At 36.2% G+C, this 17,324-nt stretch overlaps 1 protein-coding gene across 8 annotated transcripts in view; it reads left to right on the top strand.

The window, feature by feature from the left end:
• Positions 1–17,324, top strand: part of CEP128 (centrosomal protein 128) — a 390,388-nt gene that overhangs the window by 108,170 nt on the left and 264,894 nt on the right. For all 8 annotated transcript variants that reach the window (XM_025869528.2, XM_025869531.2, XM_025869529.2 and 5 more), the window contains one exon: positions 12,723–13,073. In XM_025869528.2, the coding sequence (XP_025725313.1) occupies positions 12,723–13,073 (351 nt within the window). The remainder of the gene's footprint in view (positions 1–12,722; positions 13,074–17,324) is intronic.

Raw genomic sequence — 17,324 nt, 5'->3', positions numbered from 1 at the left:
AGCGTAAATGGGGAAGAGAGGCTGAATTTGAAATACAGAAGAAAAAATTGCTTATATATATCATATTTATTAAAAATAACTGTTATGTGTCTGTTGCCTAACCACGCTGTATGGTTCTCTGTAGCAGAAGAATGTGGAACTCTGCCGTCTTGTTCGTCTTTGTGTCTCAGCAGCTTGGTTGTTGCTGAGTGCAGTTAATATTTATTGGATTGAATGGAAACACACCTATAGTTTCTTCAGAAAGACTGAGACTGATAGGTGGTGTTTTCTTTTTTTCCCCATAGTCTCTTGAATGCCATAGATGGTTCTTATCTATTATAAGCCAGCTCAATTGAATTTGATTGCTGAAAATTGAATTCAGATGAGAAAAAAGTTGGTTCTAAAAGTCCATTCCTGCTTTAAAAGGAGGATCTTCAATTATTTTTAATGTTGCTATATTTTAATATCCTAATGTTAGCATAATGTCCTTTGGTGATTAATCTTTCTCAAGCATGTATCTGATCATGTTATTCCCTTGCTGAGAAACTTTTGAAAGCTTAAACTGGATTTCAGCATTCTCCCCACCTGGTTTCTGACCTTACTTTTTAATCTCTTCTTAGCCCTCTTGAACTTTACTCTTCATGAACAGCCCTGACGGCCCAGTCTGTGGCTCTTGCCCATGCTACTGTTGGTCTTAAATGCCTGTCCTTTATCAGTGACCCAATCTTTTCTCTTCTTCACACTTGAGTTTGCTCGTGGTCTCCTTATTTTATGTACCTTTCTTTATGAGTTCGTGCTGATGAGAGCAGTTTCTCTTGAATTTACTAACTTAAATTCTGTTTCTACTAGCTAACATTGATGTCACTTCCCTCCTGCTTGATCATATTTGTCCCAATCAGTGTGTCTCATACAATACTTTCCTCAGTGTCTAGCCGGTGTCTTGAACATAGAAGGGGATAAGTAGTCTATACCTGATTTTGTTTTAACCAAATCAACTCTATTCTGTGATTCTTTTTTTCTCTCAGTTTTATGACTTTTGACAGAATGTTGCAGAAACATCCCTGCATCAGAGATTGTATAATTCCTATTTCATATTTCCTTCTATCTCAGGAAAGAACATGGTAACTTTTTTAATTATTTAAGAGGTTTTTTTGGCTAGTATCCAAGTCAGTAATACAGTGAAGTGGAATCGATATTAGTTTGAATATTAGGGACCTGTGGCTAGTTCTTTCTCTGCTATAAACTACTTCCTTTATCTTGGATTGATTGCTTTATCTCCTTGTCCCTCAATTTCCTCATCTTTAAAATATAGACATTGGATTACCTCTCCAATTTTTTAAAAAGATTTATTTATTTGAGAGAGAAAGCATGCACAAGCAGTGGGGAGGGGCAGAGGGAGACAGAGAAGCAGACTCCCACTGGGCGGGAAGCCCAATGCAGGGCTTGTTCTCAGGATCCTGGGTCATGACCTGAGATGAAGGCAGACACTTAACCGCTTAACCTACTGAGCCACCCAGGTGCCTATCTCTCTAATTTTAATGTTGTTTCTAGTTAATAATAAACCTTTGCGATTGTTGAGTTCCTAAAATGTGCCAGTCAGTCTTCCAGATGTTTATCTAATTGATTTTGTGTAGGTCATCATTCTTCTGATATGGAGATGTTATTGAGTCCTCTTTATAAATTTAGTTACCTTGGCTCACAGATGGTAAGCACTTCTCCTAAGGTCATAGAGTGACAGAGCTGGGATTTGATCTCAAGTCTGTGACTCATGTTCTTTCCATGATACGCTACTGTTTCCCTGGGATGTTGTTTTTGAATCATTAAAGTGTAGCTGTTTTCTCATTACCCTTACAAGTCTCACACCAAGTACATAATACTGTAGAAGAAAAATGTTTATTTAAAATAAAGAAAACAATCGTGGATCACTACATCAAAAATTAATGATGTATGGTGACTAACGTAACATAATAAAATAAAATTTAAAAAAATCCACATGAGAGACTATGGACTCTGAGAAACAAACTGAGGGTTTTAGGGGGGGGGCTGGGGGGATGGGTTAGCCTGGTGATGGGTATTAAAGAGGGCACGTACTGCATGGAGCACTGGGTGTTATACGCAAACAATGAATCATGGAACACTACATCAAAAACTAATGATGTAATGTATGGTGATTAGCATAACATAATAAAAAAAACATGGGAAAATTTTAAAAAACACAAAAAAATAATAAAAATATTATTCCGAGTACCCTGGCTTATTTGGGTTGTTTTCATTTTTAAATATTCGCTAAAGTGCCCAATCCTTTGTATGCACTGACTATCAAATAAGAGTAGAGAAATTGTGTTATATTTTAGTGATATCAGTGAACAAATAATCATTGTTGTCACCTACATAGTAGTCTACTTTTTGTCCTTTAATGGAAACTGTTTCAGTGTAGGCTTAGTAATTCTTCATGAATATGAGAAATAGCAAGAAGGCAGGTAGGAAGATTCTCATATACTAGACGGAACTGGTTTCTTTATTCTGTAAATTTACTCCATTATTATGCCTAGTCCAATTTTTCCACTTTTATAATTTCAAGTTGGTCAATATTTTTTTTTTGTAATCCACATATGTGAAATTATGATCTTAGATATGTGAACAGTTAAAGCTAGAATTTATGTTGGATCCTATCCATACTACTTTTTTAAAATAGAATATCTCTTTTTAATTTTCTATTTTCATTTTAATGCCTTATTCATATGCCTTATTCATATGAGTAGGCTGTCTGTAGTTATAATTTGAATGCAACCACTGCAGTAATTAAAAAGGGAGCTATTGTAGCCAAAGCCAATCAATCTTAAAGGAAGAGAGTTCTTTTCTACCATCTTCTAAATGCATTGTTACAGTGCATTCTTTAATCCATTCTTTTCCTTTCTGTCTATTCTTTGGCCATTTTACTACTGGGAAGAAAGGAGTTAACATAGTAGACCAGAGACCATTTCCTTAGGTCTGCTTCCAAAATAGGCCTTGTTGGCATCTGGGAACTTTAATGATAATCAAGTAAGAAACTTTCTTTAAATGATAAGATGTAGCTCACGGTACCTAGACCTTTTGTACAAAGAATGTGATTTATGCTGAACACCTGCTTTCTTTCTGGGAGTCTGGATTTTGGCACATACTAGGCAGACAGTAGCTAAGTGACTGACTTCTAATTAAAACTTTGGGCACTGAGTCTCTAATGAGTTTCCCTGGTAGACAGTACCTCACACATGTCAGAATTCAGTGCTGGAAGGATTGAGCACATCCTGTGTCACTACAGGGAGAGGATTCTTGGAAGCTTGTGCCCAGGTTCCATGGGACTGCACCCTATGTTCTCTCCCCTTTGCTGATTTTTCCTTGTATCTTTTCAGTCTAATAAATATTAGCGTGAGTATGGCTATATGCTGAATCCAGTGAATCCTTCTAGTTACCAGCAAACCAGAGACCCTCAACACAACTACTCATTAACATTTTTTTCCCACCTGAAGAACGAGAAAGAGATAAAAGAGAAATGTGTAAAGTTTTAGATTGAGTTGGAGTTTTTATAAACCTTTGGTAAGGTGCTGTGAAAGGGATCAGAACATACCACCCCAAAATGTGCCACTTTGGCATATTGATTATTGTGAGCTGAAGGCACTTGAGAAACAGTAGATGCAGGAAGGGTACTCTGACCTCTTTTTCTACCTAAAGGAGGTCATATTATTTCCCATGAGGAAAAGAGCATTTTTTTATCATTGGAGATTGGGAACATTTGGGTTCTACCAGGAAGAGAACATTTTTTTATCACTGGAGATTGGGAGTTGATTCCAAAACGGATCTGTATAAAGAAACCTAAAATAACCCTGATCTTCAGTTAGTTTTCTCCATATATTTCCTAGCCACTTTCCCACAGTTTCTTATCCCTCAAAGATTATTAGATCCCTTTTCCTTTTTCTTGTCGTTTTTCCATAAATTCTCTGTTAAAAAGGCTTAGAAGCTCTTGGTCCTAACCACTTTGTTGGGTCTTCGTTTTCCAACAAAGACTCCTATGTGTATGTAAAAATATTAAATAAAATTTGTTTGCTTTTCTCATGTTAATCTGTCTTTCCCTTAGAAAAACCTAAAAGTTTTTTCTCCCATATAACTGGAAGGAATTCTTGGAGAAAAAAGGACATTTCTATGTTTTTGGATGGTTCCTGTCTTTGACAGCACTTATATAATGAGAAGTAAATAATAGGCTTGGTTAAATGATATGAAATTTAACTACTCTGCTCTAGTGGCTGAGGTAATTTCACACAATTTAACTATAAAATGTTCTTTAGGATAGAAGAAGATCCAGGAATGTATGATAGTAGTAACAATTGAAAATCGTTCTAATGGAGTAAATAAGAAAATTGCTTTTCATTTAGCATTTCATGTAGAACATAGGAAGATACTAATATTTAGTATATGTGCCTACCCTAAAAGTATTTATCCATGGATTAATGATGTGTTTGTTTAGTTGTGTGCTCTCTATAGATGTGTGCATATGTGTGAAGGATTGTTATGAGGGTTCTGTAATATAATTGATTGATGGCGAAATGTTTATTACAATTAGGTTATTCTGATTGGTTATTTGAGGAAGATGGATTAAAGACAATGTCAAAACAGTGGCCGAATAGGACCTGCCAAGGAATGAATATAGGAAGGAGTTCTATGACAGGTTTTACCTAAAGCATAATAAAGACAGACTGATGGGTGCAAATCAGTAGCAACAGTTTCCAGACTCAGGGCAGTTAGAGGCAGTGTTCATCCAGTTCAAATTCAAACCTACTTTTCCATCAGTAGTAAGAACCACAATTATTTACAATTAGAACTGCATCCTTTTCTATTCATTTATTCATATATACCCAATTAATGCCGTGATGTTTTCAAATATTCTTCTAAGTGAGTTATTGTATGTAATATGTTAATATGAAAAGCCTGTAATTTTTAAAATGTGAGAATAATGATATTTATGTGCTTAAGCTCTGGCTTACATATATTAATTATGTGCCTCTATTCTTGTTGTTCTGTAATTACAGAAGAATAAATAGTGCTGAACTTATTTTCCTCCTGGGTTCAAAAGCTTGCTGGGAATATTTGAAGAATTTTGCATATTTGAGTCTATTATAAATTTGAGACTATCTAACTGTGACCTTATTTCTCTATGTTAGCTTTTAAACATTTATCTCTTTTTCATTGTCTCTTTTCCTATAGCAGTTATTTCAGACTTTCTCACTATTTAAATATACGATTCCACTCCCATTTCTGTAGTTTCTCAGCAGAGAGAGCCTTTACCACCATTTTATTAGTAGGACTATCTTAATTGTTAGGAGTTGGGCATCAGATAAATTCAGTTTTTTGACATGCTAAAGTTAAGATGCCTATGGGATTCCCAAATATAGGACATCATTATATAATTTGATATTTAAAGGTCTGGAGTTCAGAAAATCAGTTTGGCTTCTGAATTAGAAATCACTTATATCTTTATCTACCTGCATGCTTACTTACTGAAGATATTTTATAGATAGAATGGTGCTTAATACTAGAACCTTATACTATTATCTGTATTCAAAAGGTAAATGGTGGAAGAAACCCAGGAAAGGAGATTATTAAAGAACAGGAAGAAAAAAGAGAACTAGTGAAGAGAGAGGTATTATGAAAGTCAGGGAAGAAGAGAGACTTAAAAATCAGAAGCGGCCATTGACAGTGTCACCTGCTACAAGGAAACTCGGGTAGATTTTTAAAGAGTCCATTGTATTTGGCTGTAGGTGATCTTTGAGTATCTTGATGAGAGCTATTTTAATTGTATGATGGGGTGGAAACCAAATCCAATGAATGGGGAAATGAATTAGGAATAAAATTGTGGGGTACCAGGTGTAGACTGCTCTTTCCAGGCATTTGGCTTAATAAGAAAAAGAGTATAGGTTGCTGGTTAGATCATGTTGGATTGATAAAGGTTTTTGTTTGTTTCATTAAAAAAAATTATTTCTGTGATTTTTCAGGTATAATTAACACACTGTGCTACAGTAGTTTCAGGTGTAGAACACAACGACTCAACAATTTCACACATTTATCAGTGCTCATCAAGATAAATGTACTATTAATCCCCTTTATCTTTTTCCCTCCTCATCCCTCTACCCCCTTCTTCTCTGACAACAGCTAGTTCATTCTGTGTTTAAGAGTCTGTTTTTTTTTTTTTGGTCTCTTTTTTTCTTTGTTTGTTCATTTGTTCTGTTTCTTAAATTCCACATATGAGTGAAATCATATAGCATTTGTGTTTCTATGACTGACTTATTTCACTTAGCATTATACCCTCTAGGTCCATACATGTTGTTGCAAATGGGAAGATTTCATTCTTTTTTATGGCTGAGTAATATTTCATTGCATGTACGTGTGTATGTGTGTGTGTGTATCACATCTTTATTAATCTATGAATGGACATTTGGGTTACTTCTGTATCTTGGCTATTGTAAATAATGCTGCAGTAAACATAGAGTTGCATGTATCCCTTTGAATTAGTGTTTTCATTTTCTTTGGGTAAATGCCCAGTCGTGGAATTACTGGATCATATGATAATTCTAGTGGTAATTTTTTGAGGGACCTCCATACTGTTTCCCACGGTGGCTGCCCCAGTTTGCATTCCCTCCAACAGTGCACGAAGTTTCCTTTTTTCCCACATCCTCACCAATACCTTGTAATTTCTTGTGTTTTGTATTTTAGCCATTCTGACAGTATAAAGTGATATCTCATTGTGGTTTTAATTTGCATTTCCCTGCTGATAATGATGTTGAGCATTTTTTTCATGTGTCTGTTGGCCATCTGTATGTCTTCTTTGGAAAAAGGTCTGTTCAGGTTTTCTGTCCATTTTTTAATTGGATTATTGTTTTTTGGTGTTGTGTAAGCTCTTCATATATTTTTCATATTAACTCCTTTTTGGATATTTCATTTGCAAATACATTCTACCACTCGGTAGGTTGCCTTTTTGTTTTGTTGATGGTTTCCTTCAGTGTACAAAAGCTTTTTATTTTGGTGTAGGTCCAATAGTTTAATTTTGCTTTTTGTTTTCCTTGCCAAAGGAGACGTATTTGGAAAAATTGTTTCTATGATCGATGTCAAAGAAATTACTGCCTATATTTTCTTTTAGGAATTTTATGGTTTCAGATTTCATACCTAGGTCTTTAAGCCATTTTGAGTTTATTTTTGCCTATGGTGTAAAAAAGTGGTCCAGTTTCATTCTTTTGCATGTAGCTGTGCTGTTTTTCCAACATCATTAAAGAGACTCTTTTCCCGTTGTGTATTCCTGCTTCCTTTTTCATTGATTAATTGACCATAAAAGCGTGGGCTTATTGTTGGACTCTCTATTCTGTTCTGTTGGTCTTTGTGCCTATTTCTGTGCCAGTGTCATACTGTTATGATTACTAAGCTTTGTAGTGTATTTTGAAATCTGGGATTATGATACCTCTAGCTTTGTTCTTCTTTTTCAGATTGCTTTGACTATTTGGGATCTTTTGTGGTTCCATACAAATTTTAGGATTATTTGTTCTAGTTCTGTGAAAAATGCTCTTGGTATTTCAATAGGGATTGCATGAAAACTGTAGATTGCTTTGGGTAATATGAACATTTTAACAATATTGATTCCTCCAATTCATGAACATGGAATATCTTTCTGTTTGTTTGTATCCTCTCCAATTTGTTTCATTAAGAAAAAATTATTACCGTGATATTTTTTTAAAGATGGGAATAGTAGAGAAGAATGATCCAGTTGGAAAAGAGAGGTTCAGTACAAGGAAGAGAGTACATAACTGGTGTAGTGAAGCCCTTGATGGATGTGGAGGGAAATTACAAAGATAGGCTAATTTGTCTAAGAAGGATCGATTCCTTTTCCTCAAAGGCTAGAGAGGAGGATAGACGAGCCATTGGTAAGTTTCAGAATGGTACATTAAGGAAATTTTGGGGATGTCCTGCGTGATGGCTATTATAAATATAAATAAATAAATAAATAAATAAAATAGCTATTTTATTTCTTAAGAAGGAGCTATGTTACATACTAGAAGTGAGTGAAAAGATGGTGAGTCTGAGACAGGACGTTTTGGAAGGGCCACTGTGTGGACTGGGAAGAGGCATGCAGTAGAATTTCCGGGTCCCGAGGGGTTGCCTCTCCATGTGCCATCACATCAACTGATACTCCTGTGTGGTTTTCCTTAGAGGACTCAGTAACCTGATACAGGAAAAAGGAAATTTGTTAATTCCCTCAGAGCTGGTGGTTTTGCCATTTAAGTTCAGCTTTAAAAAGGAGTTTGAAATGTGAACAAGAGAATGGTTAAAGTGAAAATTAAGGATGTTAGGTCAAAGAACTTGGATTTAAAGCCAGCAAAAGAAATGTCAAGGCGTGGTCATCTTCCTGACAATGAAGAGCAGATGTATCAGAAGAAAAAGAGTGAGGAAACTGGGCAGATGGGTAGATAAAGCCAAAGGCTTGAGGAGTGGGGAGGAGTGGGAGGAGGGCTTAGTGGGGAGAAGGGAGTACTGGGACATACCTCTTGCTTGGTGGCAGTTCTGGAAAAGAAAAAACCCACTAAGATAGGACTGTGGGAGTAGGTGACAGAGAGGCATGGAGTTAGGGTCATCTGAGAATCTGGCCGCTTAGCAAAGAGTTGAAAACATGGGCTCTGGAGCCAGACAATCTGGGTCTCAGTTCCGTTCCCTCACATATTAGGTATGTGATCTTGGGCAAGTTCCAAGAGTTGGTTACACATCACTAAAATTAAGATAGTAATAGTGGGACTGAGTGAGGTCATTCTTATAAAGCATTTGCTCAATCCTTTGTACAACTCAAGTGCTCAGTAAACTTCAGTAGTAATAATAATTATTATTGCTAGCTCCCTCTCATTTAGATCTCAGCTCATATGTCATCTCCCAAGAGAGACCCTCCCCAGCCACACTATAGAATACAGGCCCCTTCAGGTAAACTGTCCATCATTTTAGCATCTAGCATTATCTGCTGTTGTAATCTAGCTGGTAGTATATCTCCCCAATTTATATTATTTATTTTTTTTTGGTATCAAAGCCAGGTCTTAGTAACCATTTTTTAAGCTACGTGCTTAACACGTAGGAAGAGTACCCACTCTCTGAAATGTTTGTTGGAAAAAAAAAAAAATACTGGTACATCTCTGCTGATGGAGAAATCACGTGAATACTGCTGGTTAGTGAAGTTGATTTCTAGCTGCATGGTAAAACTTTTAGATAAAGGCAGAAGGGTAAACCACTACCACTATAGTTGATTTCATTTTAGAATTTTCCACACAAACAAGTGCACAGTTCTCAATTTACTATTTTGTTTGGGTAGATAAAGGAGTGACTCATCTCTTCCAGGCTGCATTGAATTTAGCAAACTGAGCAAATGCAAAACTGTTGCTCTGAAAATGAAACTTGTTTTCAAGGCATTATTTTTATTTTTTTGCCGTAATGTCAAACCATGACTCTAACCATGAAAAAAATTGTATTTAACTTTATTTGAGCCACAGTGCAGGGATAATGGAATCTGGAACTGAACATTCTGCTGTGAGAGTCAGAGGAAGTTGGTAAAGGTTTCCAGTCTTCATTTGTAGGAGCCTTACAACAATGTAGATGATATTTATTGTTTGTCCAGCTCTGGTATCATCTCGGTCCTCTGAACATGGCCTTTTCATGTTATCTTTGTCACCCATGTATTTGGAAAGTAAGGAGGCGCAGCTTATGGGATACATTATTTCTGAATTTGTTACTTCCTTCCAAAACTCTACAAGAGTGGCTTAATGTTAATGATTACAACATTCTTTTATTTGTATAAAATGTTATATAAAAGCAGTGTCCTCTCATTTTTGAAGTTAAAAATAGATCTTTACCAATTCTCAAATTAAAAATATGTATGAATCATGATGATTTAGTGCAATTTCTTTTTTTTTTTAGATTTTATTTATTTGAGAGAGAGAGAGAGAGAATGAGAGATAGAGAGCACGAGAGGGAAGAGGGTCAGAGGGAGAAGCAGACTCCCCACTGAGCAGGGAGCCCGATGCGGGACTCGATCCTGGGACGCCAGGATCATGACCTGAGCCGAAGGCAGTCACCTAACCAACTGAGCCACCCAGGCGCCTGATTTAGTGCAATTTCTAAATATATTGTTGACCCATCCTGGGAAACTAGATTTTAAGAGTTCAGATTTGCTTTTCTTAATTATTATGTATTCCAAATAAATTTAAGTTTGTTTAAAAATCTATCCTACACTGATTTCATGTAAGCTTGAGTTAATTCATCAGCTTATAACATTATATTCAGCTGGAAATAACCCATCTACACTTTACTGAGAATCTTTTTTTTTTTTTTTAAAGATTTTATTTATTTATTTGACAGACAGTGAGAGAGGAAACATAAGCAGGGGGGCAGTGTGAGAGGGAGAAGCAGGTTTCCCGCTGAGCAGGGAGCCTGACGCGGGGCTCCATCTCAGGACCCTGGGATCATGACCTGAGCCAAAGGCAGATGCTTATGACTGAGCCACCCAGGTGCCCCTCCCCCGCCCCCGAGTCTTTTAAGTGGACTTTCAAATATAGTATTATCTATACTGATGTTTCTGTCATCAATGTGCATTTTTATTAGGTATTTTTATTTTATTGTAACAAAATTTTATGTGCTGCCAGAAGGTGAAATATTACGTATGACTGCTGTGATAATCTGACAGTTTTTAAAACACTGACTTTTTTTTCAGTTGGACAAAGACTAGATTCTTACTAAAGTAACTCACATTGTTTTTCTCATCAAAAACCTTCTATTTTGAAGTCCGGAATTGTGATGCCACCAGCTTTGCTTTTCTTTTTCAACATTCCTCTGGCTATTCGGGGTCTTTTCTGGTTCCAGACAAATTTTAGGATTCTTTGTTCCATTTCTTTGAAAAAAGTGGATGGTATTTTGATAGGGATTGCATTAAATGTGTAGATTGCTCTAGGTAGCATTGACATCTTCACAATATTTGTTCTTCCAATCCATGAGCATGGAATGTTTTTCCATTTTTTTTGTGTCTTCCTCAGTTTCTTTCATGAGTCTTTTATAGTTTTCTGAGTACAGATTCTTTGCCTCTTTGGTTAGATTTATTCTTAGGTATATTATGGTTTTGGGTGCAATTGTAAATGGGATCAACTCGTTAATTTCTCTTTCTTCTGTCTTGTTCGTGGTGTATAGAAATGCCACTGATTTCTGTGCATTGATTTTATATCCTGCTACTTTACTGAATTCCTGTATGAGTTCTAGCAGTTTTGGGGTGGAGTCTTTTGGGTTTTCCACATAAAATATCATATCATCTGCAAACAGTGAAAGTTTGACTACTTCTTTGCCAATTTGAATGCCTTTGATTTCTTTTTGTTGTCTGATTGCTGTGGCTAGGACTTCTAGTACTATGTTGAATAGCAGTGGTGTTAGTGGACATCCCTGCCGTGTTCTTGACCTTAGGGGGAAAGCTCTCAGTTTTTCCCCATTGAGAATGATATTCGCTGTGGGATTTTCATAGATGGCTTTTATGGTATTGAGGTATGTACCCTCTATCCCTACACTCTGTAGAGTTTTGATCAAGAAAGCATGCTGTACTTTGTCAATTGCTTTATCTGCATTATTGAGAGGATCATATGGTTCTTTTTCTTTCTTTTATTAATGTATTGTATCACATTGATTGATTTGCGGTTGTTGAACCAACCTTACAGCCCAGGAATAAGTCCCACTTGGTCATGGTGAATAATCCTTTTAATGTACTGTTGGATCCTATTGGCTAGTATTTTGGTGAGAATTTTTGCGTCCATGTTCATCAAGGATATTGGTCTGTAATTCTCCTTTTTGATGGGGTCTTTGTCTGGTTTTGGGATCAAGGTAATGGTGGCCTCATAAAATGAGTTTGGAAGTACGGATGGAACTGGAGGGTATTATGCTGAGTGAAATAAGTCAATCAGAGAAAGACACGTATCATATGACCTCACTGATATGAGGAATTTTTCATCTCAGGAGACAAACTGAGGGTTGCTGGAGTGGTGGGGGGTGGGAGGGATGGGGTGGCTGGGTGATAGACATTGGGCAGGGTATGTGCTATGGTGAGCGCTGTGAATTGTGTAAGACTGATGAATCACAGACCTGTACCTCTGAAACAAATAACACATTATATATTTAAAAAAAAAAAAAAGATAGGAAGGGAAAAATGAAGGGGGGAAATCAGCGGGGGGAGACGAACCATGAGAGACTATGGACTCTGAGAAACAAACTGAGGGTTCTAGAGGGGAGGGGGGTGGGGGGATGGGTTAGCCTGGTGATGGGTATTAAAGAGGGCACGTACTGAATGGAGCACTGGGTGTTATATGCAAACAATGAATCATGGAACACTACATCAAAAACTAATGATGTGTAATGTATGTGACATAACAATAGAAAAAAAGACCTTCTATTTTGGTGACAGTCAATTGGAAAATATGTATTTTCCCTTTTTGGGTAATAGTCTAAAAAGAGAAAATATTTCTATAAAGAATTATTCCCAACTAATGTGCCTATAAAATACATAGAAAGGGACTCATATCTTCTAGACTGACTACTAATGAAATTTGGTACAGATGATTCCCATTTCAGTGACATTAGAGATTCTTGTTTGATGCTGTTAGACATCCAGTTTTGACAAGAACATGTTCCTGATATTTCTTATGCTTTATTCCCAGAATTTAACACATCAGTTGGAGCACAAGGAAAAGGAGCAACTACAGATGTTGGATCAACTGAAGGAGATCCAGAATCACTTTGAGACTTGTGAGGCCAAACATAAGCATGCTGACCTTCAGATCTCAGAGCTGACTCGCCATGCTGAGGAAGCAACCAAGCAGGCCGAGCAGTACCTTCTCGAGTTCCAGCAGTCAGAGGCCCTGAGACAGGAGGCAGAGAAGAGGAGAGAAGAGCTGAAACTGAAAGCTCAGGAATCTGTCAGGCAGTGGAAACTTAAGCATAAGAAGTTAGAGCGAGCATTGGAGAAACAGTCTGAAACTCTTGATCAACTGACAGACAAGAATAATCAGGTATAAAAGCCAGATTCCTAAGGAATGATTTTTGCTGTGACCATTCATTCATCCATCCTTTGAACAAACACTTGAGTGCCATGCTGTGCATGTAATCTATCAAGATGTCCTTGATAGAAGAGTCTTTATGTTTTGGCTATTGCAAGGTAAAAAGTAATTTAGTTTTTTATCTTTTCATAGTTTAACTTTTTCATAGTTTAACATTCTGTGAGTTTTTAGAGTTGGCCCTTAAAAGAGATCCATCCCTCTCCCCCAGTTTAGCTTTTAGTTCCCTAAGTTGAAATTGTTCTTTAATGTTCAGTTGGAAAAAAAATCACGAAGTTTTCCATAATATCACCTGACTTTTCCCCCAGTTGCATGTATTTTAAAATCTTATTTTTAGTATATTTCAACTTAAGTAAGTATTGGTTGGAAATGAGCATTTAAAAATGCAGTAGTTACTAGTGGACCATTTTCTGGCAGCAGCTGTAATGGGTTTCACTGAATGAATGACGTTCACAATCTCACTGCCTGAGCAGTATTACCAAGTCACAAGCCTCTTTAAGATTCTGCTTTTGTGCCTTTTGATCGCAACAAAAAGCATTTCACAGATCCATGTATACATCGCACATCATCTTTTCCCTTGTATAATCAGTTACTTTAAATGGATTTTATGCTCCTGTGTTGATTCTCAACTGTATCTTTGGGTTGAATTAAACCTAGGTGTTTCTAAGATAATAAGCAGGAAAGTCAGGGTTGATTTTTATCCATGTTTAGTCTTGGTTTATCATTTCTGCTTTGTCATTTGTCACTTGTCAAGAATTCTGAACATTCCAGAAGAATAATCATTTGGATAAGTTGACTTTCTTTCAAAGGAAAACACAGTGTAGGGCAATTATGTTTATAAAATCAATTGTCAGCACTTAAGAGTGACAAATGCTTATTTCAGATGAGCTGTCATGGAAAAGATGCTTTACCATTTAGATATAAATTTCGTGGACATATAGAGGATGGAGGAAGTGATCACCTTGCACTCATTTTGGAGTGCTTTTCCATTTAACCCATCTGGCACACACTGGGTGACTAGTTGCCCTGAGGTAAAGCAGTTCTAAAGCTTTCAGACTTGAGTCTGAACTGATCTGATCCCAGGAAATTGCTCTACCTTGATTATTCTGTTGTCAGTCTGGTCTGGCAACTGGTTCAATGAGCATGACAGTAGGGGAGGTAGCTAGAAAGAAGGGGGTGGGAGGGATTGATTGATTGAAACCCATCTGGGGATTTTACTTAATTAGAGGAAATTTAGAAGGGTCCATGTCATCAGACAGTATCCTAATCCATGGTGCAGAGTTTTCTAGATGGAGCTTTTTAGAATATTCAAAATTGTTGAACAATTATTTCCCAGAATGCTCCTGATATAATTATTTTTATCACTTAGCATTGCTAATGATAAGCAAAGAGTAGTTTTAAAGTGATTGCCACAGTTAGGGTAGTATCACAATTATCACAGCGGGCATTGTAATTTCCACTTTAAAAGCCTTAAAAATGAATGCGGCATGTTGCAGTTAGAGCAGCGGTTAATCAAGGAAGAAAGGGTAACAGCTATTTCATTGCACATGCAAGTGTCCAGTAAATCCATGATGTGGAAATACATGGTAAATAATTTTGGAAACAAGCATCTATATATTTATGTCTTACTGAATAATACCTCTAAGGAGTATTTAATTCTTAATAAAATCACAAAGCCACCCTAAGGTATTAGGAATACAGCCTACTCTTTTTTTGTTTTGTTTTTGTTTTTTGTTTTTTTTGGACTAATTATTTTCAAAAAGTGACTGTAGGGCATATTTGGAAGTATATATTAAAATAAAAATAATACTAATTTCCAAATAAAACACATTATGTTTTGCAGAGTAAATTGTTTAATAAGTAGCCTTGTTGAGCCATTTTCTAGGCTCAAACGATGCAGTTTTTGTGTTTTCTTTGTCTAGTTCCATTTCTCTTTTTCCAGCATAATTTATTTTCTGCTTTAAGATTTGCCGCTTAAAAATGTAGTAGAAGGCTAAAGAGTTGTATTCTCTTAAAAATTGCTCTGATTTACTTTTCTCCTGGTTTTTTTTTTTTTTTTTTTTTTACATTTTTGGAAGTTTGGTAAGATTATTAGATATATATCCTATTAGAAAACTACTTTGTTATCGAATGATATGGATAGCATATCACCACAAATAGCCTATTATTGCAGAAAAAACCCAGAAAGATCAGATTGTATACTTTCCTTGATAGAAAATGGTATGGATGTTTACATCAGGGCATCATGATATGATGTTCTTTAGGGATATGTAGATAAACGTATGATGGAAGACCTAAAACTCTGTAGATACAAATAATCTAATCATTAATTGTGATATTTTTGTTTTTATCTTTACTTTTTATTTTTTTGTCTCTTATAAAGTGCTATTTGAAGTTATTGGTTCTTATACCTGTTTTGAAAATGATAAAGGAAAAAATTTTGAACTTGGATTCTGATACCAATGTATGCTTTTCTGAATATTTCCAAAATCATAGATCTATATTTTAATATGGATAATAGGAATGCTTCTTAGGTTGTTTGTTTTTCTTGCTGAGTTGGCAGAGGAATTGGTTTGCCCTGTATTGAGCTTTTTGCTTGAAAATATTTGACTTCAAGAATCTTAAATTTCCATCTTTTCTTTTTTTGTATTGCCTTCATGCTGAGGAAAAAGGGAGTATGTGTAATATATACTGTCTTTTAAAAGCTGAATTTTTAATTTAAAGGTTGAAAAATAAGGATCAGTGCTAAAGTACATTTTAAATGTGTTTATGGTTCTGTCCTATGCAATTTTAGAAAGGCTAAAGTACTGATATATTAGAATAATCCAGCAATCCATCTGCATGTACCTTCATATGCAGAAAAATAACTTTTATTTCTTTTTAAAATTTTTGTCTACCTTTTAGTTAATTAAAAAACAAAAACAAGCCCAAAAATCTGTGTGTACTTTGTGGTCAGGCTTTGAGGAGTTGGTTTCTGTTCTTATTATGGTTTTAGATAATATCATTCTCTGGCTTCACATAGCCATTTTCAATCCTCCCTTCATTATCTTCTCTTATAGCTTTTCTTCTTTGGAAGCTGGGTTTGCTTGGTTAGAACATTCTCTTCTCATTGTTCCTGACTTCTACATATTTTTCCATTACGCCTCTATATTTCTCAAGGAGTTTTGCCCCTGGCTTCCCCTCAGCCTGTTTCATTACATGTAATTCTTGTCATCTTTGGTGATTACAAAGCTCAAGTCAGCAACCTTAAACTTCAGCATCCTTAAACTTCACTAATTTCCCATTTTACAGTGACCTTCAAGTCACTCAGCAGCTAATTTCTGTGGCTAAAATTTGTCCTCATCTGTAATTTCTCTATGTGAATTCAAATCTTTAGTTCCAAAATTTTAGTCTCTGATCTTACACATTTCTTTTATTTCCTTTTCCTTTTTTAACCATTACCATCTGATTTTGATCTTTCCACATTCCTCTGGTTGACCAGTCATTTCCTGGAATCCTTTTTTTCCTGTTAGATTGGACTTTGTGAAAAGCTACTCTGATGACATGCTCACCAGCATCTTCGATTTCTTTCTTCCACCTCACACATCTAACTGATCTTCAGTCTGGAATCAACCCAACTCTTATTTTTCTCATTTCTGCTCGTGACTAGTACCAGCAAAACTTACCTAGAAACATCAGTTGGCTTCTATAGTGGTCTTGATTATCCCCATCTACTCCCTGCCCCAATCCATTCCATTCCATTCAGAAACTAATGTAGGCCAGTTACCAAGCACATAACCCTGTTCTGAGCAATGAAGAATGAGTTCTGAAGTCTTTTGGGGGCAGCTTATGGTAAACATTTACTCACTCCTGAAGAAGATACGTAAGAGAGATTTTTCTCCTCTGGTTTTGTTGTATTCGGCTGTGATGCTTGCAGTGGCCGAAGTTGGCTGTCTTGCTATGGTCCTGAGAACGAAGTCTCACACACAAGAAGGTATTGCCGAGAGAAGTGCCGAGAGGTGGACCTAGAGCTTTGACACCATGTCTGGAACAGTTCTGCCTGGAATGATATTAAATTACCCTGTAGTTTAAGTCAGCTTGAATTGGAGTTTTCCCTTACTCTCAGCAGAAGATACTCAAGCTGATATGAAACATCAGTTCTTGGAGTAAGGAGCTTTAAGTAAAAGAGCCTAAAATGTAGGATTAACTAAGTAGAGAAAAGAAGTC

The sequence above is a fragment of the Callorhinus ursinus genome, unplaced genomic scaffold (genome assembly GCF_003265705.2).
Source record: "Callorhinus ursinus isolate GAN/ISIS: 27379988/994484 unplaced genomic scaffold, GSC_fseal_2.0 scaffold8, whole genome shotgun sequence".
Taxonomy (NCBI): domain Eukaryota; kingdom Metazoa; phylum Chordata; class Mammalia; order Carnivora; family Otariidae; genus Callorhinus; species Callorhinus ursinus.
This window is presented reverse-complemented; position numbering and strand designations above follow the sequence as displayed.